The sequence below is a fragment of the Accipiter gentilis genome, chromosome 33, assembly GCF_929443795.1.
Source record: "Accipiter gentilis chromosome 33, bAccGen1.1, whole genome shotgun sequence".
NCBI classification, from domain to species: Eukaryota; Metazoa; Chordata; class Aves; order Accipitriformes; family Accipitridae; genus Astur; species Astur gentilis.
Window position 1 is genome coordinate 19,524,085 of NC_064912.1, and position 27,002 is coordinate 19,551,086.

General features: G+C 52.4%; 2 protein-coding genes across 6 annotated transcripts in view; one reads left to right on the forward strand and one right to left on the reverse strand.

Annotated features, from left to right (window-relative positions):
* Positions 1–18: 18 nt before the first annotated feature.
* Positions 19–9,096, reverse strand: ZDHHC4 (zinc finger DHHC-type palmitoyltransferase 4). The gene is made up of 6 exons (XM_049791026.1): positions 8,351–9,096; positions 5,900–5,973; positions 4,035–4,213; positions 3,821–3,946; positions 2,918–3,162; positions 19–1,827 (listed from the first exon to the last, which is right to left on the reverse strand). The coding sequence occupies exons 1-6, from the start codon at positions 8,471–8,473 to the stop codon at positions 1,543–1,545; spliced, it is 1,032 nt and encodes a 343-aa protein (XP_049646983.1). The 5' UTR covers positions 8,474–9,096; the 3' UTR covers positions 19–1,542.
* A 2,949-nt stretch (positions 9,097–12,045) lies between these two features.
* The window catches only part of GRID2IP (Grid2 interacting protein), a 43,008-nt gene continuing 28,051 nt past the window's right edge, over positions 12,046–27,002 (forward strand). For 3 of the 5 annotated variants that reach the window (XM_049791059.1, XM_049791060.1, XM_049791061.1), the window contains exons 1-3: positions 12,046–12,492; positions 14,513–15,084; positions 17,897–18,051. In XM_049791059.1, the coding sequence (XP_049647016.1) occupies positions 12,477–12,492; positions 14,513–15,084; positions 17,897–18,051 (743 nt within the window). In that variant the 5' untranslated portion in view covers positions 12,046–12,476. Of the gene's footprint in view, positions 12,493–14,512; positions 15,085–17,896; positions 18,052–21,106; positions 21,276–25,121; positions 25,375–27,002 lie in introns of those variants that run through there. The other 2 variants (XM_049791063.1, XM_049791062.1) reach the window with 2 other exon arrangements.

Sequence of the window (27,002 nt, forward strand, 5' to 3'; positions counted from 1 at the left end):
GTGAGTCAAACATGCTGTTTTTCCCAGAGCCAGCACAAGCCTCTAAAAGCAGCCAGTACAGCTATGCTTTGGAGATCTTTGAAGTGATCCTAAGTTGGAAGGATTTCAGAAGGCCACTTGCATAGCTGCAAGTCTACTTTTGTCCTCTGCTGTTAAGACAGGGTTTTCTTGAGGGACACCGATGAATTGCCTTTCAGTGTTCACCTAGAGAATCCCTGTACAGAGGTGGAAGACCATGTCACTGCTGCGCTTTTGAAGTGGCCTGTTCAGTGATTGCGGGCGGGCAGCCCTAGAAACAGCTTCAGCAACTGTAACTTCCCCTGCTGCAAAATGCCCAAAATACTAAGAAACACCTAAGATGTGGTTGAGCCTCCTGCTGTGAACAGGTATATCAAACAATGCAATAAAGATGAGAAACACCAGAAGGATTAAGTCTAATCTGCCAGGACCTGTATGTCCAAAGCTCAGTATCAAATTTCTGATACCCTTTTCAAGGATGCTTAAATTCTGTCCAGAAGCCCACCATTTTCATGACTTTAAGGCTGAAATGGTATCTTAATTTGAATGAGCTGAAACTAGGTATCAAGAAAGAGACTTAGCAGGTAAGGAGAAGTAGCACTGGTAGTAGTTTCCTTTCTGAAATTAAGGTGCTCCATACTAGTACGAATTTGCAGTAGAACATGGTTTCTCCAGGTTAAGATTCTGCCAGTAATCATGTTTTTTTTTCAGCTAAATACATGCAACCTGTTGTACTTATTGTTAACGGTAATTGGTTAATAATTTGCCAAACAAAGATAAAAAAGATGATGCTTCCTCAAAGTTCATAGCAGCTCTTTGTTAGCTCTTACCTTGCAAGTGCACACACAGAGAAAAAGATTCATTTCAGTAAGATGGACCAAACTTCCCTCTCCATACCAGCAAATTCACTACTGGTCCCTCTAACAAGGAAACAGAAGACTGAGCTTAAACTCAGAGATCTCACTAAGTGAAGTCTCTTAAATAGTGCTCTGCTGAGGCATCGTTAATCAGAATATTGCAGTCAGCTGTGAGTTACTCTTTTCCTTCAGGGGAAGAAAAATGTGAATAATTGACAAATAAGTGCCACTTCACAAGTGTGACATTGCTAGATTCCTGTAAAGTCTCCTGCAGGAAGACCTACTTAAGACATACCAAAGTAACTTAGGAACTCAGTTTGCCTAATATACAGTGGTATATATTATGCAGCGTACAAAACAGTAACCATAAAAAAAGTTCCTTGTGTATGTGTTCCTTAAGTGAGCCTAACTCTAGTCCAGCTTGCTTCTGTACTGTCATTGTGTCCGAAAAGACTAACAGGCCACTGTCACAACTGGTACGAGTAGTATTACAGACAAACTTGGAAGAACTCTAGTTTTTTTGAAGACTGGTTGGCTTTGTGAAAACAGTTTCCAATTACTTAATTGACATACAGTAATCTGTTCACATAAGTTGTCTGGGGCTTCAAAGCACACTGCTGAAATAAAGTCTTACAAAAAAATTAAAAATGGACATAGAATAGTATCTTCACGTTTTCTTCTTTCTTTCCGACACTATAGGAGGCTTAAAGATTTCCTTTAAATTCATCCAGACTCCTTTAGAATAAATGTTTTTGTAGACAACTCGTCTGTCATGAGGCTGCAATGCTAGATGGTGGGAACACCCATGTCTTCTGGATTTATACCATTCATTGGAAGTTTGGTTGGTTAAGGCCAAATATAGATTGAAACAGCAGTATGCACCCAGTACAAGTGTGAGAAGAATGACAAAACCAAGCATGAAGACAATCCTAGGAAAAGTCAAGAAAAGGTGCTGCAAAGAAAGAAAATAATAACTTAGTTAAGAAGTTGGGAGCATCAAATCACATGGAGGCATGTGACTGTGGCAACATGCCAGCTGAAATGCACATCCATACGCGCACATAACTGTGCAGCCCCAGAAACAAGGTCACAGCCCTATCCTCCATCCATCGAGCTCAGTGACAGTCCATCCCTGTGACTGAATCTTTGAGTAGAGCATAGAGATTTCCAGAAATGTATTTCCTCACAAGCCTTGCTAATATGCGAGAGATTTTCTACACCCATCTCTCTCTGAATGTTTGTATTTCATATTGGAGTTTTGCTGGTTTTTGTTTTGTTTTGTTTTTTAAATTAAAATCGTTAATGCAGATCACCTGAAAACAAACTGCCAAATGAAGAGGCTACAGTTTGGTACAACTTCAGGTTTTGCTGACATGATACAGTTGAAGCAGCTCTTTTGTGAGTTAAATTCCAATACTGGGGAGTGGTAATGGTACTGCTCAAACATGAGCAAACATGCCCTCATCAAGATCCCTTTGTAAGAGTCCAAGGCTGAAACATTTGTTGTCTAGGATGAGGAAAGGATAAAGCATTTTCTACTTATCACCTCATTGCCATACTACAGAAAGGGATGAGGGGATTGAAATGCAAATGGCTCAAGTGCTAGAGAGATTCAAAGTCACCCTTTCCTTGTATGTGAGAGAAAATATTCAAGTATCTAAATTCCAGCATAGTAAGGTCCTGCTTTAACATCTCCGTGAAGGTATCTCAAGGATTGTCAACTGTTTCCTAAACATTACTACAGTAGATGGTCATTGGAATGTAAAGTCATTCTTCATGAACCAGATCAGCTGAGTGAAAGCAGCCTGGAGACAGAAATCTGAAGAACGGGAGAGTGGAATGAAGTGCTGTGAGAAAAATCCCTTATTTTTAAAGTATCCTGCAACAGCAGTTTCTAAACTTAATTAGCTGTGTAAAGTTGGTAAAAAAATGCAGTCTGTCCACATCCTGCCTGTGAGAACAGATGGACTTACAAGATTCCTGAAAGCAAAGACTGACATAAGCCTTTTTATAAGCTAATAACCCAGACAGCATAAACTTACCTGAATGAGGAAGAGAATCTCAACAGCACGCTCTTGTCCTTTGTCATCAATGTAACTCCCATGCATCATATTTGACAGCAGCACCACTTGGATGAGAAATGCTGTGGTGATGATTGCAACGGTTGCAGCCATGGCAGTCAGTGTGAAGAGGTAAAGGAAGAAATACTTTGCATTGAAGGCACCAATGCAGTTGTTGACCCACACACAGTGGTGATCAAAACGATGTACACATACACTGCAGAAACCTGATGAGGAGTGAATGACAAAAGACAGTTCAGTTATTTGTTTTTTAAATAATCAATTTTATTTTTGCACAGATTAGGATAGTTTTTCATCTGAAAAAATCTTGAGAATTATGGTAATGATTTAGCTGATAGCTTTTTAAGCAAATACATTAATTTCAATTGCCTATCATAAAAAAACCCCAATACTAAAACCAAAACCATGTATCTCATTTCCTTTTTTATTCACCAAAACTGCAGCTCAAAGACTTTGGTTTCTCTGACAGTACTTCCTAGCAAAGCCTATGACAGGTAGAAATTGAAGCTCCCAGCTTTGTTTTAGATGATAACAGCAAATTCTGCAAGAGAAACATAATATCCTGAACTCGGGTCTTGACGGGAGATAATTTTTCATTTAACTTCTAGATGCTGAAAAGCTTGCCTGTACCTGACCCCAAATGATACCCTCAGAACTGGTAATTTCTGTGAGATGAAAGAGCAGCAAAACAGTTCCATGGATGGGTAAAGGGCAGCTGTAATCTGGGACCCCAGTAAAACAAACCAGTCCTGGGTGCATCAAGCTGGGTAACAGAATGGATGTAGTCTGAACTGCAGTTATTGATGGAGAATTAATTTAGGAAAGTATTACTGTTATGGTTATCAAGGAAGTTAAGATTCTTACTGCAATGTTTTGATCTGGCAGGCTTCTCCATGTTGCACGTAGGACACACAATGCCTTTCTGAAATAATACACCATCATATGCATAAATCTTAACCAATGATGCATGATTTGATTTTGTTATTATACCTGCAAAAGAAACAAGAAAAACAGTAAAACTAATGGTGTTTGTACCATCTTTTCAAACAGCTACAGCTCACAATCAGCATGAGCTTACCCGGATTGGCCTGGGAGCAGAGAATGAAACAGCCCATGTTCCCAGCCAGCAGCAGGTAGGGCAGCAGCAGGAGGAGGAGGTGGAACTGCAGCTCCCAGCAGTAAACAAACACTTCCCATGTGTATTCCCCATACACTGCAGCTTGCAAGGCTACGTGCAGGACAACAAACAAACAGCTTCTGTAACAGAAAGGGGACAGTCTATTTAATACTCAGCATCCTGATTAACAGGTCAAGTACACTCAGAGGTGATCAGCAAAGACTTTCCAAATGCAAGGAGACACCTCTTTTAGGTTTTCAGGCCAGCATGGATTGCATATTAATAGTGTTTTCTCCATCCAGTGGCTTCTCCTTCTCTTCTTCCCACATACACTCCTTTAAATATGCCAGCTAAATTCACTTCCATTTTGTCATGTCCTTTGCATTTTTTTTCCAACAGTAGTCAAGTACAAAGCGCCCTTAGTGCTGACAAAATATGCCACAGCAATAGGCCACGAAACATTCTGCCAGAATACATTTGCTGTGTGCTGCTCTGAAAGCATAGAAAATCCCAGTTAAAGGTAATCTTAAAAAAACTGTAATAATATAAGCAGCTGTTATGAAATTAGCGTGGCAGGAGGTTAGCAATGGCGAACGCTAGTTCCAACCTGTCGGGAGACTACGGCTTCTGCAAGGCAAGCTGCACAACTGTTTGGCAGCATCATACTGGGATGCATATTGGGATGCATCATACTGAGCAACAACTTTCAGCAGCCTGGCAAAGAGATGCTCACATAAGCCATACATTAGGAGAGCAATGTTCACTTACTGCAGTTCTCTGCATTATACATCAGTTTGCTGGACTTTTGTTACGAGTTTTAAGTAACTAGTGATGTTTATTTTACTACAGCAGGAAGTCTGTTGCAGACAAGCTCTCCTCTACTGCTCTCTCCTACACCATTTCCGTGTGTAATCCAGCAGGATCCTGTGGAGTGTCCTCTCAACTGCAGGCCTACAAGATACCCTCAAGTGCTGTGCCACACTGGACTTCTGCATGAACTGAAAAATCTCTTGCTTGAATGAGGTGACGTAGTTGAAGGGTATGCGTGGAGGATCAAGTGCCTGCAGCGCGCAGCACAGTCTAGCAATGACAACTACACTAGGCTCATCAGATAATTGCTCTGCTGCTGACTGCACATTTGACAGTGTAACCACTCTCTCTTGGGCTGTGTTAACAGCAGGGAATCTGCACAGCAGGCAACAAAACAACTGCAGCACACATTCAGCAGCTGTATACAACACATGAAGTGTCTGTCATACTGGAGTTGCTGCCCCCAGAGGAACAGTATTTAAATTGTTCCCAAAGCAGATCCTAAAGCACCAAAGTTTACGGGACACTACAAAATTCACCTCAATACAGCAGACTGCACACTGGCAGCTGTGCAGCTTCCCCTTGAGCCTCCTGGACATCCAAGTTGCTGGACTAAGACTAATGGGATTTGAGGGAGAGGATGGGGATCACTAGCTCTGTCTAAACTCATTCTGCAGCTGCCAGAGAGTCTGTTGTAATTCTCACGTGGATGCAGTCTCCCACCAGCGTGACCAACATCTGTTAGTCGCACTGGAAGCTACTGAGCCACATAATCTTTATTTGTCAGTATGTTCAAATATTTCAGGGTACCATCTTCCCAGCAGTAAGCAAGGAACAGAAAGACAACAGTGTGGCAAACCTTAAAGGCAGTCTGTAATCCCTGACAAGCACCCCTAATGAAGAGAGAATATCTAAGGATAATACTGAAAGCTCTGATGGTGGCAGGAGGTCATCTATAGTAACCAGAAATACTAGTAAAAAGTAATGTCAAAAGCATAAAAAAAAAAGTGCAATACCTTGTGTGAAAGAGCCTGTGAAGTGCCTTCTGCGTCGCTCTCTGGAGCCGTGTGGGGATTACAAATGACAATACCTGAAGCAAATGAAAATACTGTTATCTGAACTGCACATCGCTTCTGCCGTGTAGAAAGTTCAAATAAAAATACAAGTCACCTAATCCCTCAGTGATATATCTGCAGCCATGTCACTGGGGAGGAAGCTCATTTTCAGGGGTATCTGAGCTCCTAAGAATATAGGCATGCTGCTGGGGTTTTCAAAATGAGAGTGAGGTTCTGTATTCTCAGGAGCCCCATAGGCACAAACAAATGTATCTGGGTTAATGTGTGAAAGTTATAAGCAGCTTATATCGGGTTGTAGACTGGGTAACTGGTTAAACAAGGGATAGAACTGAGCAATTTCCAAACTACAATATGCTTCATCAGGACATCTGACAGATGCAAGCGGAGATAAGCAAAGGGATAAAGCCTGCTATCCTCCAGAAAAAGGAAGAAACCTCACAACCTAACCAAAAAACAAACCCCACCAAAACCAAAACATCCAGTTTCTTCAGCTACAGCTATGATCCAGTCTGATAACTCCACGTCTATCTAACTACCGTTTCAAAAACGGCTAAACACAATGAAGAAGAAAACTGCTTGTCTTCATTCAGTGAAATCCTCAGCAATAGTCTGTGACTGCGGAATTGTTTGACTCTGCTGTTGAGAAGATGACAGATCTCTATAGCAACATGCTGCTCCATCAGTGGTGGAGGAATTAGAGCAGCTGAGCCTACTTCTAGCCGTCAGGGAAAGAAAATATGCAGTGAGAGCTTCTTGTCTCAGGTGTGAAAGACCAGAAGGCAAAAAGCATATGTAGAGATGAGACGTTAAATATTTTTCTTTTAACTGGTATGCCTCTTATCAGCGGTTCAAGTGACAAGTCTTTTTAAAAAGAGGCTGTGTAGTGCAATAGGAAACATAGCTAGACAGAAAAGCAAGCTGCATGCAGTTTCAAAACTCAAATTTAAATTACCTGTACGTGTGTTAGTACAGTCTAACATTACATTCGGTATCCATTGTTCCCCCACATACAGTACAGCAAGCCCCTGTATTTCAGCCATTTCTTACACCAAAGCCAAAAGGCTTTTACAAATATGGTTTCTGCTTGTAGTGATGATGAAAGTAGGAGGGAATGAGAAGACTTGTACAATGCATATAACCATCCCGCACAACTGAACGGCTGGCAGCAAGGAAAACAAGCTGGGGGGTGGAAGCTGACTTGCCACAGAGCTAGAAACAGCTGTGCTCTGTGCAAGTTAATTACTTCATATTGCTCACAATGAATAGTTTAAAGGCTCTTACAGGAGTGCAGTCAAACAATTTCAACAAACTTCCAGGCTTACGGGCTTCATTAATTACAGTCAGAAATGAATTTAAAATACAGTGTCTAGAGAAACTATTTAGGATTACCTATATTTCTTTCGCATATACAAGTATCTATTACATTTCTCCAGACAGTGACTTTCTATCACAGCAGTATTTTAACTGCTGATCATTACACATGTTTCATAGAAGCAGCTATTAAGAAATGTGGGAAAACAATAAATTTCACTGCAGTGATCTGTGTGCCTATAAAGCAAAATAAAAAGAAAGTATACTACTAGTAATAAAAATTAAAGTCTAAACAGACTCATGTAAACAGCATTAAATACTATTTACAATTTAAATGATAATTCTCTTATCCTTTCCAAGAATGCTACACCTTTTTTTTCCTTCTTCATTCAGACACAGCCCAACAGACAGAAAAATAAGCTAGTGCTTTTTCAATTCATTCCCTGTTTTTTACAATAAAATGCCAATTCTTAATCCTCTTCTAAAGCTCTTCATTCCTCTCTCTTTCTTAAGAAACAACAGCCTGCAGCATTATTACAGACTCACATTAAAGAAATTCCCCTAAAATATTTGCCACCAGTTACAATCCTCTCCTTGTTTTAATCCTCAAACCTCCCCCCACCTTCTTCCTCTAATGGCAGCAGCAAATACCATAAAATTGCAAATACTTGGGGCCTCATTATTATTTAATTTCTCAAAGCTGACGTGTTACGGTGTCACTGAACAATGTACTTGTAGCATCGCGAGAAGCTCCGTCCTTACTACTACCCTGCGGTGACTGCAGCTGGCCAGACTGGCAGATGCAGGAACAGGAGCTGTAAGATGCAAATGGTTTTTTACTACCTGCTTGGGCGGGATTTCATCAGCCAAAAGGAAGCGTATTTCTAGTTCCAATCCCAATGAGAGCTTGCCTGAAAGCAGTTGTCAAAATAGGATGAAATATGGAATACGCCGTATCATCACTCTAACCGCATATATGAGCATTTTTATGGGGGAGAAATACGCTAATTTTAGCACGACAAACTAGGGCAGGCCACCACAACGGGAGATGATCATCGCTCTGAAAGCTCGGTTCTTTACCTGGCTTGCACCATTGACACTTCTTGCAAGGCAACTCTCCTTCCTTCCCGTGCAGATGCAGAGTAGAGCAATAGCAGTGAGAACAAAACACAAGTAAATCAAGAAGAGTGTCAGAAACTCCATCCCGCGCCCTGCAACGTAACAGAAGCCGCTTATTAGTGCCCCTCGGCACCAGCTCAGGCCTGCAGCAGCGCCTGGGCCTCGCCACGCTTCACACCCTTCACCACATCCCTCAGACGGAGGAGTGAAGCGGCCCCGAGTCCAGCCAGCCCACCCCGACCCCTCCAGAAGAGCACAGGGCTGGTGTCCATGGTGTCTGTCTGTCTGTCTGTCGGGCCCGGCGCCCTCAGACTCACTGACAGGGGACGGAGAGGCTGGGCCTCTGCCAGGCCTCGGGGCTCCGGGCCGCAGCGGCTGCCTGTGCGCTGCCTGCAACGGGGGACGACCCCGGTCCCGACGCCCTGCCCGACCCCGGGAACCGACGGCGGGACCGAGGACCGGCCCCGGGGAGGCCGGTGAAGGCGCCGGGCCAGGGGCCTACGGCCTCCGACCCCCCCGGGCAGGCAGGAACCCGAGGGGACACTGTCGGGGCGTCGAGGGCGACGGTCCCCAGCCCCGAGGGAACAGCGTGCTGGGCGGGAAGGCGCTGGCCCCGGCGGGGGCACAACGGGGACCGCGCTCCCCTCAGACACCGGCGGCGGCTCCCCCGGCCCCGTTCCCGCCCGCCCCTCCCTCGAGGCCGGCTAATCGATCGCCGAGCCCCCGTCCCGGGCCGCTCGGGGATCGGCGGCGGCAGGGCCCGGTGCCACCCGGAAGCGGGGGTTGTCCCCGGGCCGGCCCCGTCCTAATCCCGGGAGGGGTCCCAATCCACAGCGGCCGGCCCCGGGGACCGGGTAGAACAGGCCGGCTGACCCGCTCTGCCCCGAGCCCTTCGGAAGGTCCGTTTCCGAGGACGGCGCCTCTCCAGCCGGCTACCGGCAGCCGCCCGGGCCCAGCGGCTCCGGGGACGGGGTGGGGTGGGCCTTCCCCAGGCTGAAGGGAGCTGGTTGTCGGTGTCGGGATGGGGCTGCCGCTGGGAAACGCACCGGGAAGCGGCTCCAAATCGAGCGAGGAATCAGCCGTCGCCTCCTGAGGGAGCTGGGGAGAGCCGTTGGCTCCGGTCTTCTTCCTTCCTCCGCCGCAGAGAACGGAGATTAAAGCAGTAGAAATAAAAGCGAAATCATTTTTATAAATCCCAGAACTGGGTGTAGAGCTCTTATGGTCCTGGACAGCTCATTACCATATGAGTTGAGCGGAGTTGATGTGCCGTTTTCTTCTGTTTCCAGAGGGTCTGTGTAACTGGCATGGCACATCTCGTGTCATTTCTGAGGAACCCACAAAAACTTCCTTCAGATTTGTTGCCTTCGGTGAAATCTCTAAAGCAAAACTATTTTGTCTTCTACAGGAGCTCTGAGCTTTATATTCCCTTTTAATAAGGAGCCTCCTCTCACACCATCACATCCCATGTGCTGTAAGAAGTAGGGCTGAGTTTGCCCCAGTACCTGCAGGGATCTCGTCTAGAACCAGGCTGAGGTGGGCTAAAGCCACAGGAGATAAAAGTCCTGTGCTGGTTCCTTACGTGCTGGCTGTCAACTGAAACCGTCCCTGCAGCCGGCACGGTCCGTGCTCTCCAGAGCGCCGCTAATGAGCGGCCGATTGGGTTACGGTGCCTGGGTAGAATTTGCCATAGAAACTCAGCCGGTTGCTGCCACCGGGTAACTGATCCAAAAGCTTCAAAGCTGCTGTGATGATTTTGCCAGCTCTGGGTCCCAGTCTGCTGCTGGCTGGATCTTGGGCACGACAGGTAAGCCCTCCGAGGGGTGCTCGGGCTGCTTTGGCATCGAGAGGAAATTAATTGGCTTGGTTGAGACGCAGCGGCAGGAGATGAGGTTGAGTTTCAGACAGGGGACCTTTTTTTCACTTGTAAGTTCTTGGCCCCCAACGCACCAAACCAGAACCTGAGAGAAAGAAATGCGGCCAAAATATTGCTGGGACACATCTATCCTAGAGTGCAGCCCAAGGCACTGTGCTCCTGATGGAGGACGTGGTGGAAAAGCCATTTTTTTCCCTTCCTGCTGATACAGCAAAATTTCTGTACTGCTCCAGGTACAGCTGTAGGTTTGTTTGGGACGTTGGATGTAACCTGGCAAGTTTGGCAGCTTAGAAGGGGCCTGGCAGCAGTGTGGGCATGAGATGGTTTATTTGTCTGCAGGTAGACAGGCAGGGTTTGTGTGCCATGGTCTCTGCGCACAGTGCAGAGCTGTCTGCGGTACCGGCAGGAGCTGCACCAGCACCGGCACGGCTGAGAAGCTCCATCCACTCTTAGTGGCCTTATAGGCTGTGCTCAAGGACAAACCAGCCAGCAAATACTTTTTACAGCAGGTTGAGACTGAAAGAGGTGAAGCTCATTCAACCCAAGTGCTGTGAAAATCAGTTAAAACATCTTGTCTGATCAAAGTCTAGCAGGTCTTCAAGCAAACAATCTTTTCATTAGCTTGGAATCCCGTAACTAATTTCTTGCAAGGATTAAAATTTACTGTCGGTGTTTTAAAGTGCTCAAGACACTTAAAAATGCAGGGAAAAGAAGCAATTACTTCACTTGTTGGAAAAAAAAATAATAAAAAAAATCCATTGCAGTTTTGCCTGCCTGTTTGGGCAGTGAATAGCGAAGAAGATGCCCTGACAGTTTGTAGGAAGGTGTGTGCATCTCTGTCTCAACACGGGAGGGCAGTGCACGCTCCCCCCAGTGCGCAGCCTTGGATCTCAGCTGCTGAGGAGATTTGTGTTTGTGCAGAACCTGTGAGAAAGGAGCCATGTCCCGTCTCACCAAGAGGTGAAGAGCTGGAGAGGACAGGAGGAGGAGGGGGTCTCCAAGTCCCCTGCAGCAGTGATGTGTATGAACATGAAGGGCACGAGCGAGAGGAAGACCCTCCACCGCATCGTGCTCACCTTTGGGTTGGGCCGAGCAGGTCCCTGCAGCTCTCCTTCCTAAGGCTTTACCCGATCCTGTGTCAAGTCTCCCAGGTTTCCTGGGGAGGTGGTTTCCCATCCAGCCCAATGCTGCCGACAGCTCAGCCCACGCTGGTGCCAAGGGAAGACCGTATTGCTGTGTGGTCCGTGATGGGATGCAGACAGCCCCTCCCACTGGTGCCACAGCAGGACGTGTAATACCCTAAAACCTCTTAGCGTGCTAAGCCCTGGGATCCCTAAGTGCTGAGGAAGCAGAGGAGAAAATCAGAAATAGCAGCTTAACGAACAGTCGGTGCCAGCGTGGGGGTCTCTGCTGTGAAATGCTCTCAGCCGCTCCCTGCTGCGAGGACCCCCGCTCCCCCGCGTGGAGCTGCCTGGCTGGCGAGCCCTGGAGACGTCGGTCCAGGCCCCCAAATCCCTGCAGCAAACCGTGCATTGTTTGGCAGACGCGTACTCCCGAAAATCTCTGGTTTCCCCCCCAAATTGCCGGCACCTGGGCCAGCGAGGTCTCAGCACGCCCAGCTGCTGTTTAGGAGCGGCAACTGTGTGCTGTGTCTCTGCTGCTTTGCAAAGCGCCGTCTCTTCGCATTTGCCTGTGAGGATAAGGGATTTCCCTCCACAGGCGCTAATCTCTTTTACCTCCTTCCAGCTCCTAATTCCCCCCAGATCTGCAGGCTCAGGTCAGCACCAGACTCAGCCAGGACCAGAACGGCAATTAGTCTGTCCGCATTTCTCTTTGTGATAGAAGTAAAGTTAATTAGGAAAGGAAAAGGCAAGAAAGACCTTTCTGCGTGCCTGGCACGGACTCAGAGCGGCTGGAAGGGCGCAGGGCTCGAGTAGGAAGCCTCGGAAGGGGCAGCCACCTTCCGCCCCGGCTCTGCCCCAGCGTCACGGCACGGCAGCCGTTTTGCCCACCCCTGGACCAGCGTTAGGTGCGAGGGCTGTGCCCCCAGCACCCCGGGGGCTGCAGCGAGGGCGTGAGAGCCGGGGAGATGCCCCCGGGAGCCTGGCGGGTAGGTGGGACGCGCTTCCAGGGGCGATGGAGGAGAATCGAGAAAGCTTTGAGCCCTTAGCGGGACAAACCTGCCGCCGGTGAGAGCCCGCCAGGCTCGCTTGGATGGCTGCAGACTTCTGTAAGTGCTTGAGCTGTAGGGTTTAGAATTGGAAGGGGGTGATGCAGCTCCCCGCAGCGAGGCGATGGCCGCTGCTCTGCCGGGCTTTGCCGCGGAGCTCAGCCCAGAGCGGCAGCACTGGGGCCATCCTGGTGCTTACCGGGCTTTTGCTGGAGCCTTCAAAGCTTGTGCTCTGCAGCTCCAGGGATGCCCTGGTGTTCGGTCACCGATGGATTTCATCCCGCTGTTGCCAGACTTGCCTCATGTTTCACCCTCAATGCTTCCTCTCCAGTCCTTGAGATCTGTGCCTGTTAACATGGGCAACAGCTTTTTTTCCTCTTTAAATTAACAATAACCCCTGATTTTTATGTAGCATTTTAATCACCACTGCGGTACAAAGGACAAGATGATGACACTTATAATGTTAATGACAGCATATTGCTTGGTCCTTTTTAATACTTTGTTATGAAGGTGGCACTTCTAGTGCCCTCTGTAATGCAGCCTTGAGTAGCTGTTTGCAACAGCAGAGCAGGCTCAGGTTAATAATACAGATTTCTGTGCTAGTGCTGTGTTCCCTGCCCATCCTCATGATTCTGCTCTCGAGCAAGCTGGTCTGTAATATCTCTGCTGAAAATGGACATGAGAAGAGTTCCTTTCATCTCTCTGGCCTATAACCGGGTATTAAATGATGTTTTCAGTGCTACTGAATTTTGACCAAGATTTCACAGGAGCAGAAGAAATGTCTTTCTGTCATTCGGATCAGGGCCAAGCCACCCCGACAGCAGTGGGGTGGAGGTGTGAAGGGATGCCTTTGCTATGCTGGCAGGAGCATGGACTGGAGCAAACTGGGACCCTCTGGGCTGCCCAGGCTGGGGGGGAGCAGCCGTTCGGGGGGGTTGCATGAAGAGCCGGCTTTAGGCTGCTGCTGGGCTCTGTGCCTCTGTGCCTGTGCTTGAGACTTTTTGATCTGAAGAGCACAAAACTCAAGGTGCTTTTGTGAGGATGTTTTCCTGAGGGATTCTGAGTCCTTGCAGTGTCTGTAAGATAATTTGCCCAGGTACAATAGTCTGCATTTCATTTTGTAAGTGCTTAACGTGTGTTAAGTAACACAGTTGGAATAAAGTGGGAGTAAAAAGCATCTTCACAGATAGCTAAGATCAAACGAAGAGAAAATCTACGTGCGAATTATTTTAGCAAGTGTCAGTGGACAATGCAGGCACTTGCGTATCAGCAGCATTGAAAGGGCATCCAAGTGAGCCGTGTAGATCAGCTGGTCTGATTTACCTTGGGCAAAGACAACTTCTGCAGATATTTAGGGCTGATGTGCCCGATTTCTCCTTGAGCATCCATGGAGCCAGTCCTAAACCTTCAAATGAACCAGAAACAAGTCCTTTTGAAAATCCTCATCTGTGTATTTCAGGATGCTGTGATCGGGTTAATACTATACACAGGACAGGGAGGGCACAAAGAAATACTCCCAGGACGGCTGAGAAGACCTGGCAAATTCTAATGAATTTGCAGTAATTTTGCTGTTGCAAACTGCTAAAATATTGAGTATTGAGAAGAGCTGGTTAATATAAGGCTGTCTTAAGTCATTGGATGATCTGTTCATTAACATGACATGCCAGGGAAATGAAATAATCATTTTGCTAGACAAATAAATACAAGCAGGTGCCTAAACACACCTCCTGGGGAGAGAGGGGTTAGGTAGGTGCCACTGATGGGTGAGACAAGGGCTGTGTGAGGCCACGGTCCAGGTGCCAGGTATAGCCCCGACCCTTCCAGCCAATGCAGCTTCCTCACTGCTGATGGCACTGGCACTGCCGGCAGCGTGACGATAGAAGAATAAAAGCTATTTTTTTAGGGAAATACAGAGGAAAAGCATCCCTCTTGGGGCATTTCTTCCCACGGTGGGGGATGCAGCACAGATTAGAGCCCCCACACCTGATGACATCCACATGGCATCTACACCAGCTAACCTTAAGGATGGAAAATGCATCACAACTCCTTTCCCCCCCCCCCCCCCCCGCTCCTTTTCCAGTTGCAGCCATGCCGGCAACCAACCAGGGCTGGCCCGAGGCCTTCGGGTTCAAGATAAGCGGGACCGGTCCATGCTACATCCTCTGGGTGCAGGATGGCAGCAGTGCGGCGGTGGCGGGGCTGCGGCCGGGCGACGAGGTGGTGGAAATCGAGGGGCAGCCCGTCTCCTCCCTGGGCTGCGAGGCGCTGCTCGGGCTGGCCAGGCGCTGCGGCAACGTGCCCCCCAGCATTGGGGTGGTCTCCCGCCTGCAGCACGTCGACATCCCCCCTGGTCCCCGGGGATGCTTCGGCTTCGAGCTGGCGAGCGGCAGCCCCCCGCGAGTGGCCAGCGTCAGCACGGAGTCGCCCGCCGCTGCCTGTGGGATCGAGCCGGGGGATTACGTGCTGGAAGTCAACGGGATGCCGGTGATGCTGCAGGAGGCGGCGGTCGCCTTGGTGGGGTCCTGCCACGGACGGTCCCTGCGGCTGGGGCTGCTGCGGCCGCAGCGCTGGGGCGGCACGCGGGACACCATGCCCAGCGCCGATGCCGTGCGCCAGGAGAGGAAGCAGAAAGCGCAGGAATTCAGCAGAAAGGTAAGGCTGGGGCGTGGGGTGAGCGTCCAGGGTTCTGGGCAACCCCAGCACCGAGAGGTTTGGAGATTCCTGCATCCAGCCTTTGCAGTGCGCTCGGTGGGGGGGATGCTCCTGGCTTGGTCCCAGGGCTGGGGTGCAGATTCAGGGCATCACCCCAGAAGGGTCTGGTAATTACCTGTATTTCAGTAATCCCTGGGAGAATAGAGGGATGCTGCAAAGAGCTTGGAGATCTTCTGGGGGATGACCCCAAGTGACTTATTCCTTCGCACTACAAGAGCGTCTGGAAACCCACGGGGCCAGATCCCTCTCTCCTGCATGTCTGGACGTCCCTTCAAAGTTTGAGCATGTCATCCCACAGACATTTTAGCTCTTATTTTGTTGCAAGGGGAAACATCAATCTGATTATATCTTCATTGTGTTCCTGAAAGCTTCCTAGTGGGTAGTTTACCGAACACATCGCCTCATGCTAATTATAAATTTGATCATGGTTGTTTTTTTAATCTTTCTAATTTCCATTTCAAAGTAGCCTTTTAAAATACTGTTATGAAAATAACCAGGCTTGTGGTTTTTTTGATCCTGAGCTAATAAAGGAACAAGATATTCATAAAGAGATTCGTGGGTATCAGCCGAATCCCCTCAGTCAGCTTCTACATTAAAGATTCACAAATATGCACGGAGGTTTGGATTCATAAGGCAGAGCATCGCATGTGAAACAGATACCTGCTGATTACAGGAGATTAACAAGAGGATGAGAGGTTGTTCCACGCTGCCTCCATCTCGTGAAGCCGCATTAGACCACGTAAATGTTTCCTAGATGATCACAGGAGAGCGCTTTTGGAGCAAGCGAACTGGTCGCGATGCCACAAGCACCCGCAGCAGCACCTCTGCCACCTCCCTTCCCTGCCCAGCAAAGCCGCCCGCCACGGCCCCAGCCAGCCTGGGCAGAAGCAGGTTTGCAGGGCACGTGTGCCACCAGCTCCTGGGCGCTGGAGTGCAGCTCGGCTGGCAAATGCCTCTCTAGAGAGAGTTAATGGCGCAGATGTTTTAAGTGGCTTCGTCTTTTCACACGATGCAGAAAATAAAACCCAGTGGCGTGCTTTACTCCCTCATTTACCTGGAAGCTCAGCTCTGGTAGGTGCTGCTGGTGCCAGTGCTGCAAGCCCCCAGTAAACGCTGCACGGCTGGAAGGTTGGAGGGTGCCGGTGGCTTGCATTTCACACCTGCACTGCCTGCAGGTCACTCGCAAGCCTGAGATATGGAGGCTTTTCCCACCCTCATTCGTTTGGCAGAGCCCCTGTCTGAATTGCGCTCACCTGGCAGACAGACAGACGGGTGGCTGCAGGGCCAGGGCTGGAGCCGGGCTGTGCCAGCCGAGCATTCCGGCAGCCTGGGGGCATCACCAGAAAGCGATGGAGGTACTTGTGGTCTCAGTTGCAGGTCAACATGTCCTCTTGTCCCTTGCACACTCAGGGACACTCTGGGGACTGCACCAACACGAGGGTGGCAGCACCCTGCCATTCCCACCCTGCCAAGACCTGCAGTCTCAGCCCAGGCAAAAATTTAACAGCAGCATCCTGGGATTCAGCCCACCGGGAACACCACGGTCTTTTGTCATTTCTGTGCTGGACCTTGGGACTGAAAAGCATGCGAGTCTGCCCTGGGGGACGCAGCTGCCTTGGCTGCCCCAGATTTGGTAACCTTGAAGCTGCTGCCGGGAGCCCCCCGCGGCGGCTGCGCAAACCCAGCAGCATCTGGAGGGTTGCGCTGGGGGTTGAGGTGCCTGTGCCAGCCCTCCCTGGGGAGCTGCCAAGTGGGATGAGCACCCGGAGGGAACGGCTCTTCCCTTTCCCTGGGCAAGGGCTTCTCCTGGCCGGCGCAGGGAGCTTGGCCGGGCGATGCCGCAGGGGTGCACGCATGCAGCCCCTGTGCAGCGGGGAAGGGTGAGGGGCTTCGCTCCCCTCGCTGCCGCTTCCACCTGCACTTGCAGAGCTGGAGGGAAGCAGTTAAACCTGCTGTCAGCACAAACCCATCACCTTGCAGGAAAACCCAACAGGGACCACAGGGTGGTCACAGGGAGTCTTCTGCATCCCGCACATTTGCTGCGCACAGCCAGGCTGCAGGCAAGCAACCAGCACCCACTGCCTAGCACAGACCCAGGGCAAGAAACAGCCCCCTAGCCTGGCAAGAAGCTAATAAGGAGGGTCCCAAGCAGGGTAATTGGCTCGATGGTAATTAGCTAATTACTCTGCCTGTCACGGCTGTCACAGGTGGAGAGGACAGGACAGCGGCTGGGAGCTGCCGATGATGTTTGCTGGTTCTCATGTTTGTGCTCCCTCTCACCACTTCCCTGCAGCCTCCCAGAGTTACTGGCAGGGCAGTGCTGCCTGGCAGGATCAGGCCATGATTAGAGGCTTAAATACCTCCACAAGCCCATCGCAGGGTCTACCTCTGCCAGGTAGACTCCAGACCGATCCGCCGGGTCCCAGCCCAGCCATGCCAGAGCCTCTCCTGCAGGGCCACTTGTGACCCAGCAGAGTTTTGGGGTCTGGGGTCATGCCACTGTTCCAGTGCAATGTTTATAATACGCAGAACAGCAACACCGGGGATGGCTGCGAGGCCCCAGCGCTGCTGCGTGATGGGCCGATGTCTGAAGTTTCTCTTTCTTCCCTGCATGGGTTCCCTCCTCACTGGCTGACCAGATGCTGCAATGAGACGGACACGTTTTCTGCACCAGCAGTGCCTCTGCGTGTGTGGTTAACTGCTCTGCTGCTCAATGCCCCTTCCCTCTTCTTTCCCGGCTCCCACGCTGCAGGTAGATGACATCCTCGGTGACCAGCCAGAGGTCAAGGAGAAGGTGTTCACCATCCTGAAGCAGTACGCGGCGGAGCGGAAGGTGGAGTACTTGGCCTATGCCCTCTGCATGGTCCTCACCCAGGAGTCCCACCAGCATCTGATTGACAACATCAGGTACAGGGTACCAGTTACCTCCATGCTGCCGTGCTGGTCATTAAACCACGGGCATCCATCTGCCCGTCGGTGGCGAGCGTGCAGGGCTGAGCGGTGCAGGCATGGGCCAGGAGGTTAGTGCAGGGAAGACGCCAGCCCCTTTTCCAAGGGGCAGCGCAGCTGAGCTTGGCAGGGTCTCAGCCTGGCATCCCTGTGTCTGCCAGCCTGCGTGGTGGGACGGGAGGACCTGCTCCTGCCTGCTGGCTGGCACCGTCCCTGCAGGGAGCCGTGGTCACCAGCCCCACGGAGCCACCGCCTCCGCCTGCAGCATGGGACATGGCTCTGGTTTCTGGCCGTCCTTTCAAAGGGAGGTGGGATTAGCTGCAGAACGGCTGGCGATTCTTCAAGAGCCTGGCCGGAAAATAAACAGAGCTCTGCAAGGCGAGAGCTGGCGGTGGGCAAAGGGTTGGCCAGGGCTGCCGGCAGCTCTGGCAGCAGGGGCGGCTTGGCGGGTGCCATGGGCTGCTGCCTTCAGGCCAGCACTCCCCGCAGCATCCCGGGGTGCCGGGGCTGTGGTGACACATCCTGGGATGCTATGGCAATGCTCCGCTTGGGCTCGGGGTCCCCGGCACCTCTTGAGCCCCCGGCAGAGCGGTCGTGCCACGGGTGCGCAGCTGGTGCAGCCGGTCCGCTGCTCTTCTTGCAGCGTGGGCTGGCACTGCGCGATGGTGCTGGTGCCGGTGCATGGACACGTGGTGGGGATTATGGCCAGGCTGAGACGATGGCCATTAGGGAATCAGGTCTCCATCTGGCCCCACTCCGGGTCCGGCTTTCCAATTCTTGCTTTAATCAGTGGAATTGCAAGATATTACAGTTACCATAACAACATCCCCGTGCCGGGGTCTCCGCTGCGCCTGCTGCGATCTGGCGGTGGGGAGGATGGGGGGAGTGGGTCAGTGGCCCTTGCCACGCGCCGTCCCCTTGCTCTGCCGTGGTTGCACGTGGGCTGCCCGGCACCCCCCCATACCTGAGTGGGGACAGGCACAGAGCCCTGCAGAGCCAGGGTGCAGAGGGGACCGCCAGCTCCCCGGCATCCGTCTTGTCCAGGTGCCCACGTCTGGGCTGTCGTGTCCCCCCTGAATGTCTCAGAGGGACCCGACCTGCAAACGGCTGGGGCTGGGGCCAGGGATGGATGGCACCGAGTACCACCTGAGCTGTCACCCCAAACTAGTCCCAATTAAAAAAAAGAAAACAAACCACCACCCACAATTCAGGAAAAATCTTTTCCCCAGCAAGATTCATGGTCATGCCTTGAACACCTCAGAGACCCCCTTTGACTTCATCCCTGGGGAATTATACAGGATTATTTCCCCCACAGAGGGGATTTGAATAAGTGTCCGAATTTTCCTCCTGACCCAAGCCCCTCTGCAAGGGGCACAGCCGGTTCCCCCCAGGGTGTCCCCGTCCCAGTGACCCCCACGTCAGCAGAGGAGAACGTGTCTGCCCCCGGTGCTGCTGTCCCCTTCGTGCAGTGCAGAGCTCACCGTGTGCCCAGCTCTGTGATGCCATGGGGAAGCACCACGTTACGGACCCCCTGATAACAGAGTCAAACCCCGCAGTCGCCCCGTGCCCCTGTGTGAAAGGTTAACGCCGGGTCTGGGGCAAGAAGAGCCGTAAATCAGGCAGCTGATCTCGGTTTAATAGAAATGAAATATTTAGCTTAGGGAAAAGATTTACTGTCTAATCTTAATGAAATGAAGTCAAGAAAATAAAAAAAAAAAGGTGCTTTGGAGACCAGGTTTCCCAGCTGCGGGGGTGCTGGGGCGGCGGGAGCAGCTCTGTATCCGCTGCCGTGCGTGATACGAGCTGCTTATCCCGGGGTCTCCCATCCGCTGGGTTTGCTGCCGAGCAAGAGCTTTTAATGCTTTTAATAACTCACTGAAAGGTGGTGAGCGGCGCCTGGGTGCTCTGGATTTAGGGGGTGCTGTGAATACATATGGGTGATTTCCGCACGGCTCGAGCCGGTTCGGTCCATTGCTGGCTGAGGAGGGGTTTGGGGTCTGAGCCCCAAGCCAGCACCCCCGGACTGGGAAAGGGCTGTGCGGGGGATTCATATAAGGGGGGGATCCTGGCTCCAGCACTGGCTCCGGGGATGGGGTGCTGGTGTGGCTGTCTCACCATCCCCGGGGTGCAGGGCAGCCAGCCCCGGGCAGTGTTGGTGCAATTCGGGCGAATGGAGCCCATCTGAGCTGACCCAGTGAGCATCCTGGGGCTTGTCCTGCGGGACCACCCCCACGGCACGCGGAGCCGTACGAGGATGGGCTCGGAACCCATCCGCCAGCCCAGGCATCCCTGTGAGGCTGTGCCTGGCTCTGTGGGGGCTGTTTCCACCTGAGGTGCGGGGAGCAGTCCCGCACACCAGGAGCTCGCCCGTGCCTGCCACCCTGCAAAGCCTGGAGGAGAGGTGCCGAGAGGAGCCCTTGGAGGGGCTGGGACAAGCCCCTTCCCTCCAGCAATGGTGGTGCCCATCGGCCAGGGACTGAGGAGGGATGCTGGGGGCGATGCCAGGGGGTGATGCTGGCAAGGGTCCCCAACACTCACCTTGCCAGCAGCCCCGGGCTCCGGCAGGTTGGCTGAGCCCCGCCGCGGGGTCCGTGGCGGTGGCCCACCGTGGGTGACCGCGTGGCTCCTGCCATGCAGAGCCAGGCGGCCGGTACGTCCCCGTCTGCCGCTGACCCTCACGCTGGCCTGATTGGATCTTCCCTCTGCACCAGCTGTATTTATTTTCGGGCCGTTGCTGCTGCCGGCTGTCCTCCCTCCCCTGCCTGTCCCCTCCCCGGGCTCCCCTCGGGGTTTAATGTGCTCCCTGCAAAGTGCTGCGCCGCAGCGTAACCCAAGACCCCCCGACTCAGCTCACAGATTGACTTGGGGCTGCAGACACCTCCCCTCCTCTCATCTGTCCTCGAGCTGGGCTTTTTCCGGTGTTGGGTTTTTTTTTTTTCCTTTTCAGCTCAAATGGATTTCATCCTATTTGCCCAGAATTAAGCTCCTGCAGATTTTAATTTGCTGACATTTTCTTCATCTGTTTGGTTGTGGATAGCGGGGATAACGCACGTGCTGCGCCAGTTCCTCCCTGCTCCCATCCCCTGCCCATATGGCTGGTGTGTGTAGTAAAAGTGCACAATTGTAGTTCTGCTCAAGAATGATGAAATACGGCAGCGAGGGGGCAAGATGAGCTGTCTCGGGTGAGTAACTAAGGGACCTTTCCTGGGAGCCGAGGGGGCTGGGTGGGGAAGGGGTTTAAAACAGCTTAATTCTTGAATCTAGCAACCCCTGGCACCGCAAAAATGAAATGTGCTAAAAGTTAATTAACTCTTAGCATCCGTATTGCATCAGAGCTGTTCTTGTCAGGGACTCCGCAGGCATCGCAGCTCTGCCGGGGAGAGGGAAATCTCTTATTTTGTGTTACTCCATCACCTGCAAATGCCAAAGCTGGGTCTACTCCCGGGGGAGCTGCGGGTTTATCTCCTCTGCTCCCTGCGGCCGTGCCGAGCGCGTGTGCAGGGGCTGCGTGTGCCTCGCGCCGGCGTGGGGAGGGGAGTGGGTTATTTTGGGCAGGTCGGGGTCCCAGGGGCGTGCGCCTCTTGGCACTGCTCTTATTTCTGAGCTGTTTTCAAACCAGGGCAGAGCTGCAATTCCAGCAGAGGAGCGGTGCCGGCTCTGCACCCGAGTGCTCTGCAGTGCTGTCGCAACAGCCACCGGTTTTTCCCTGGACTCTGGGGGCCGAAGTCGCCCTCCAAGCCGAGAGGTACGGGGGGATCCTCACCTGCGTGGCACAGGGGTTTAGCATTTTCACAAAGCTATGTACCCGTTGCCGTTTCCCTTTGCACCGCACGTTCCCCCAGCGCCGGCGGCAGCACCGGCAGTGCTCGTGCCGGCGTTGCACCAGCTCCCGGCAGCGGCGTTCAGGTTTGAAACATCTGTTTGCAGTAGAATTGGGGAGCGATGGAAACGCAGATCCCTTCCTCCCCACTGACCTGCAGTGCTACAAAAGCTGGTGCATAAAACACGGGTGTTGATGCTTACATGGACGTTGTCCCGTTAACCTGGATTTGAATAGCATGATGCGTGTGTGCTCCGGGGCACATCCAGCCTCTCACCCTGGCCGCGTTAATTCATTAGATGATAACTCTTGGGCTGTTTAGACTGCTATATGTTGTCACGGATCTCCTTTAAGTCATGTCGTGCTTCAGTCTGCTGCAGGGAGAATAGTTAGGGGTAGTTTGTTACTTCGCTGCTTTGGTTACAGTCCGTTTGCTTCCCGAAGAGCCTCTGCTCCTGGGGGAAAAGCAAAGTGTGCAGCCGAAGCTGCTGGCCCGCGGTGGCTGGGCCGAGGCGAGCGCCGCTCTGATTGCAGTCACTTTTGATCCCTGACAAAGATAAAATTGCTGCCCATCGGGGGTTCCCTTATTATGGGTAAAATTCCACCAAGTTCATTTTAATAATGTTCCAAACACAATCTATTTGTCTCGGCTTGTTTTCCATGGCAATAAAATCACTTGGCATGTTCCCGTATTAAAATACTCCTGCCATCTGTGACTGTGTCTGGATAAGAAATTTCATTTTAGCCATCAGGATTTATATATTATAGATTGTGCTGCTTCCCTGCTTGTCGTTCCCCCTCCATGTACCTACTCCTCCAAGGCTGGGGGAAGCTTTCCGGCTCTCTGGGGCGCTGATGCAGCTTGGGGCACGGGTGACCCCCCTGAACCCACATCGCTCTGGCTGCTGCCAGATACAGCACTTCAAACCTTACGTGGACATCGTCCTCCTGCCCACAGTCTGGGCAGACCCACTGTGAAACTGCGCGGATGGCAGGACGATAATGGAGGAAAAGCAGCTCTTGTTCGCTTCTGTTTTAAAAAAATCCCTAATCTGATAGCCCAACATATGTTCAACTGCCCAAAAAAAGGGAATTAGGGCAGCAGGAAAAAAGCGTGCCACCAGTGAAAACAATTGGGAGCGGAGTTCCTTTTTTTATTGGCTGAGTTCAAATAGGTCATGACCAAAATGCCTCGGTGCAAAATCTCCTGTTAGGAGATTAATTTCTTTTGACAAATCAAACTATGGCTATAATGCAGATTATATCAGCCTGGCCCACTTCCACCCCACCACTGGGTCACAACTTTTATTTTGGGAAGTGGTTACTTGGTCTGAGTTTTCCAGTATCCTAAACAAAACGTGGAAAGCTGCATTTGTGCTGGTGTTCCCAGCAGAAAGCAGGTTGGGGGCAGTGCCTCGGCCGAGGTGACCGCTTTCTGTGGCTCCGAAAAGCAGAGGGAGACACAAGTCCCTGCACCCCAGGGCCAGTGTCGGGTGCTGGTACGGGCCACGGGGTGCGTGGGAGCTGCTGGTGGCCCCGCATCTCCCCAGCACAGCGGCTGGCAGGGTCCCACACGTGCCACAGGGGGTCTGGGGGTCTGGCCATGAGGCCGGGGCTGCATCGAGCAGCTGTTTGCACCCACTGGGTGATGCCAGGCAGGATGGAAGCTGCAGAAAAAGCCTTTCTGGGGGTCTCTTTGAAGTTCTCCATGTTCCAGGCAGCTGTGGGGCTGCCCGTCCCTGCCAGGGGAAGGACAAAGCCACCGGCTCTTGGTGCGCAGCGTGGTTTGGGCATAGGGGCACCGGGTTTGGGAGAGGTGAGAGCACCCCGGGGCCCCGGCAGCTGACAGGGAAGGTGACCCCCAGCCAGGCACAGGCTGCGGCATTGCTTCGACGAGGCTCTTGCTGGCAGACAATGTGCATCAGTCATTACTGGAGCCAGTGCAGGGATGTGTCATGAGAGGGTGACCCTTCCCAAAAGCTGCCGTACAGAGCCAGGGTGGCTGGGGAAGGGCTGCGAGGGGGTCCTGGCCCTGGTGCACGGCCACTGCTTCCCACCACATCTGCACTCTCGGGTGGAAAAGCACCTTCATTCCTATTTAATAATAACAACTGTCACATCTGCAAAACATCTGCAGCCAGATGAGTGATTCCGGAGCCTCCCATTACCGGGGATAACAGGATAACAGCCCCCGTGAAAATCGCAGGTCCGCGCTCGCTGCCAGGTGCTGCCGGGGCGGGAGGCCAGTGCAAGGCTGCCAACACCCCTACCCATGCACACAGGTAGATTAGGTTTGAGAAAAATCTGTACAGGTTCATAAGCAGAAGTCCTGTAACATGGGTAAAGCCATACAAGAGTTTTCTCTCCCAAAAACATATGAATTTTAGCACTGCGGCATGCTGTTGGGGCAGAAGTGCTTTTCCAGACTGGTAGCTGTTCGCACAGCACAGTTCAGACATAATCCAAGTGTAGCTCAGTGTTTTAATCCACCCTGGGATGTGTTTTTCTGCACAACTGACAGACTCAAGGTCAGGTCTTTGCTAGTCGTTTTGGGGCTAAACCATACATTTTTCATTTTTCCTTCCTTTGCTACCTGGAGATTGTATCTGATGTTGGCAGCTCTGGAAAGCTTCACATCCTCTTCATCAAACGCGAGTGCTGTGTTTAAAGATGGCGTTATTTAAATTAAAGAGGGTTTTTTTTAATCTTCTATCCCTAATGCAAAGCGCTGCTGTGTTACCCTGGGGGTAAATGACGCTCCGCGACTCGGGAGGAGGTTTGGGCCCGTGACTCTGGTCCTGGTCCTGGTCCTGGTCCCGGTCCAGCCCAGGTGGCTCCACCTGCATGCCCAGCAGCCGCACACCCACCGCCGATGCTGTTTGCCTTTAAGGTTTCTCACCCATTACAGCAGCATGTAATTTAAACAGAAGCACTTTAGAAGTCAACTAATTAGCACCAGGGAGGCATCCCCCCGGAGTTCGGCGCGGAGCCGTGCCCTCCTTTCTGTTACGAGATTGTTCCAGCTGGAAATTACAGCGACTGCAGTTTTTAGGGAAAGCGAGAGGCTTCGTCGCTGTGAGCCGGGGCAGAGCCGGAGCAGGGAGGGCAGAGCAGGGGCTAAAGCCCAATTGATAAAAAAAAAAAGGAGGCACTCGGTAGATGTAAACCTCCGCCTGGGACAGAGAGCGCGGTGGGGAGGCGAGGGCGAAGGGAGGCAGGGAGCCAGCCCAGGTAGAGTTTGCCGGCGAGCCGGCCCATCTGGCCACGGTCCCCACGCACCGCGGGGGTGCCAAGTGGCAGGGGGGCACCGGCTGGCGCGCGGTTTGGTTGTTGGATCCGGCCGCGTCGTGGGCGTGAGCCGAGGCTGAGACTCAGCTGCATGAGGATCTGAAGCAGTTCCCTTTTGTTCCCACCGCACCCTGACAAATGGGAAAGGACCGGAGTTTCTCTCGGCATTTTCGGTACGTCTCTCTGCTCCGCTCCTCCGCGCGGCATGCATGGTGTTGGATGCGCTGGGAAAGTCTCGCGCCCCGGCAGACGTCCCCGCGACGTCTCTCCTGCCTCTCTGAGCTGCGGGGACCCTGCCTCCCGGCACCGGTGCAGCCGGGCCGCCAACCTGCGCCCACCGCACCGGTGGCACGAGCTGCTGGGGGGAGTCGAGCAAAGCTCAGATGAAAAATTGGGGGTAGGAGGCTGGGGAGAGGCGGGAAGAGCCCATCTGGGTCTGCTTTGTCTCTGCCTATAGTCCAGCAAAGGGATGGGCGGTGAGGACGAGGGTCTGGGGATGCTGCGTGGGGCAGGGGGTGTGATGGAGCAAGGACTGGGGACCCCTCGCTCCCAGCCCTGGCTGAGGGCGAGCTCTGAGCAAACGTGGGGCTGCTTTCAGCTGCTCCCACCAAGGCCGGAGCCGCCACCGCTGCCCTGGTCAAGGGGACTCATCCTGCGCCGGTGAGTCTCAGCATCCAGCATCCCGGGGTGGGAACCTCCAAGGTGAGCTCAGTGCCCATCACGGGACACGTGCATGCGTGAAAGGTGGTTTTCCAGCGCACTGGGCTGGCAAGGGAGGCAGCTGTCAGCGATCGCAGGCTGCAGAAATGGGACTGTCTGCCCAGAGGTGAGCTGCAAGTGACCCCCCTGGGAGTTTTAAAAATAGTGAGGTGTGACAAAGACCGTGATGCGCTAAAGACGTTCTGCTGAAGTGAGCCCCAGAGCAGGGAGCCGAGCGGCTTGGGATGGGCACGCTGGCCGATGGGCTCCTGCCAGGCGGTTTCCAGCCCCGTGGCAGCGTGCCGCCGTCCTGGCCGGGATGCTTCGGAGAGGGAGTGAAGGCAAAGTGGCTTGCAGCCTCTGGGGGCTCTCCCGGCCTGGAAAACACCCTGAATTTGCATTTGTGTGTTAAAGCAGACTGAATAGTCTTGGAAGAGTGTTCTGCAGAGGAGGGTTAGTGTGCTGGGGCTTGGTGCACCCTGCCCGGGGGCTGGGGAGTGGGCGCAGGGCTGCAGTGCCCAGGGCTGGGGACGCTTTTCCCGTCCCCTCTCCAACAGGGAACAGAGCCAGGGCTGACTTGGAGCACACGAGGAGGAGGAAGAGGAAGCTGAAGGCACGAGGTCAGCGCCGCACACCTCCCAAGCCCTCCCATGGGCACGTGTAGCGTGCGGTGCTGCTGGGACAGGGGGGTCTGCTCCTGGTCCCAGGCTGACCTCTGCAAACAGGGTGGGTGCATCCGTGCTCCCTGTGCCCCGTGGGATTTGCTGGCAGAGGGAAACCCCAGCTGGGTGTTGCTCCTCAGTGCCATGACAATGGGCAAAGCCAGTTTTATCCCATGGGATGGCAGGGCGCTGCAGAAATAGCCACAGTTTCCCGCTAAGCACTGGGCACCGGGCACCACCTGCCCTGGGCTGGTGCCGGTGCCAATGCCAGTGCCGGTGCATGCTGCACGGGCAGCATTGTCCTGGAGCAGAGGACAGGCTGAGGCATTAATGCTGTCTAATGACACCCCACATGCTGCCTTTGGTGGGTTCCTCGCTAAGGACCAGACCTGAGCACCCACTGAATCGCAGGGCGTCAGGGAGCTTGGGGATGCAGCCTC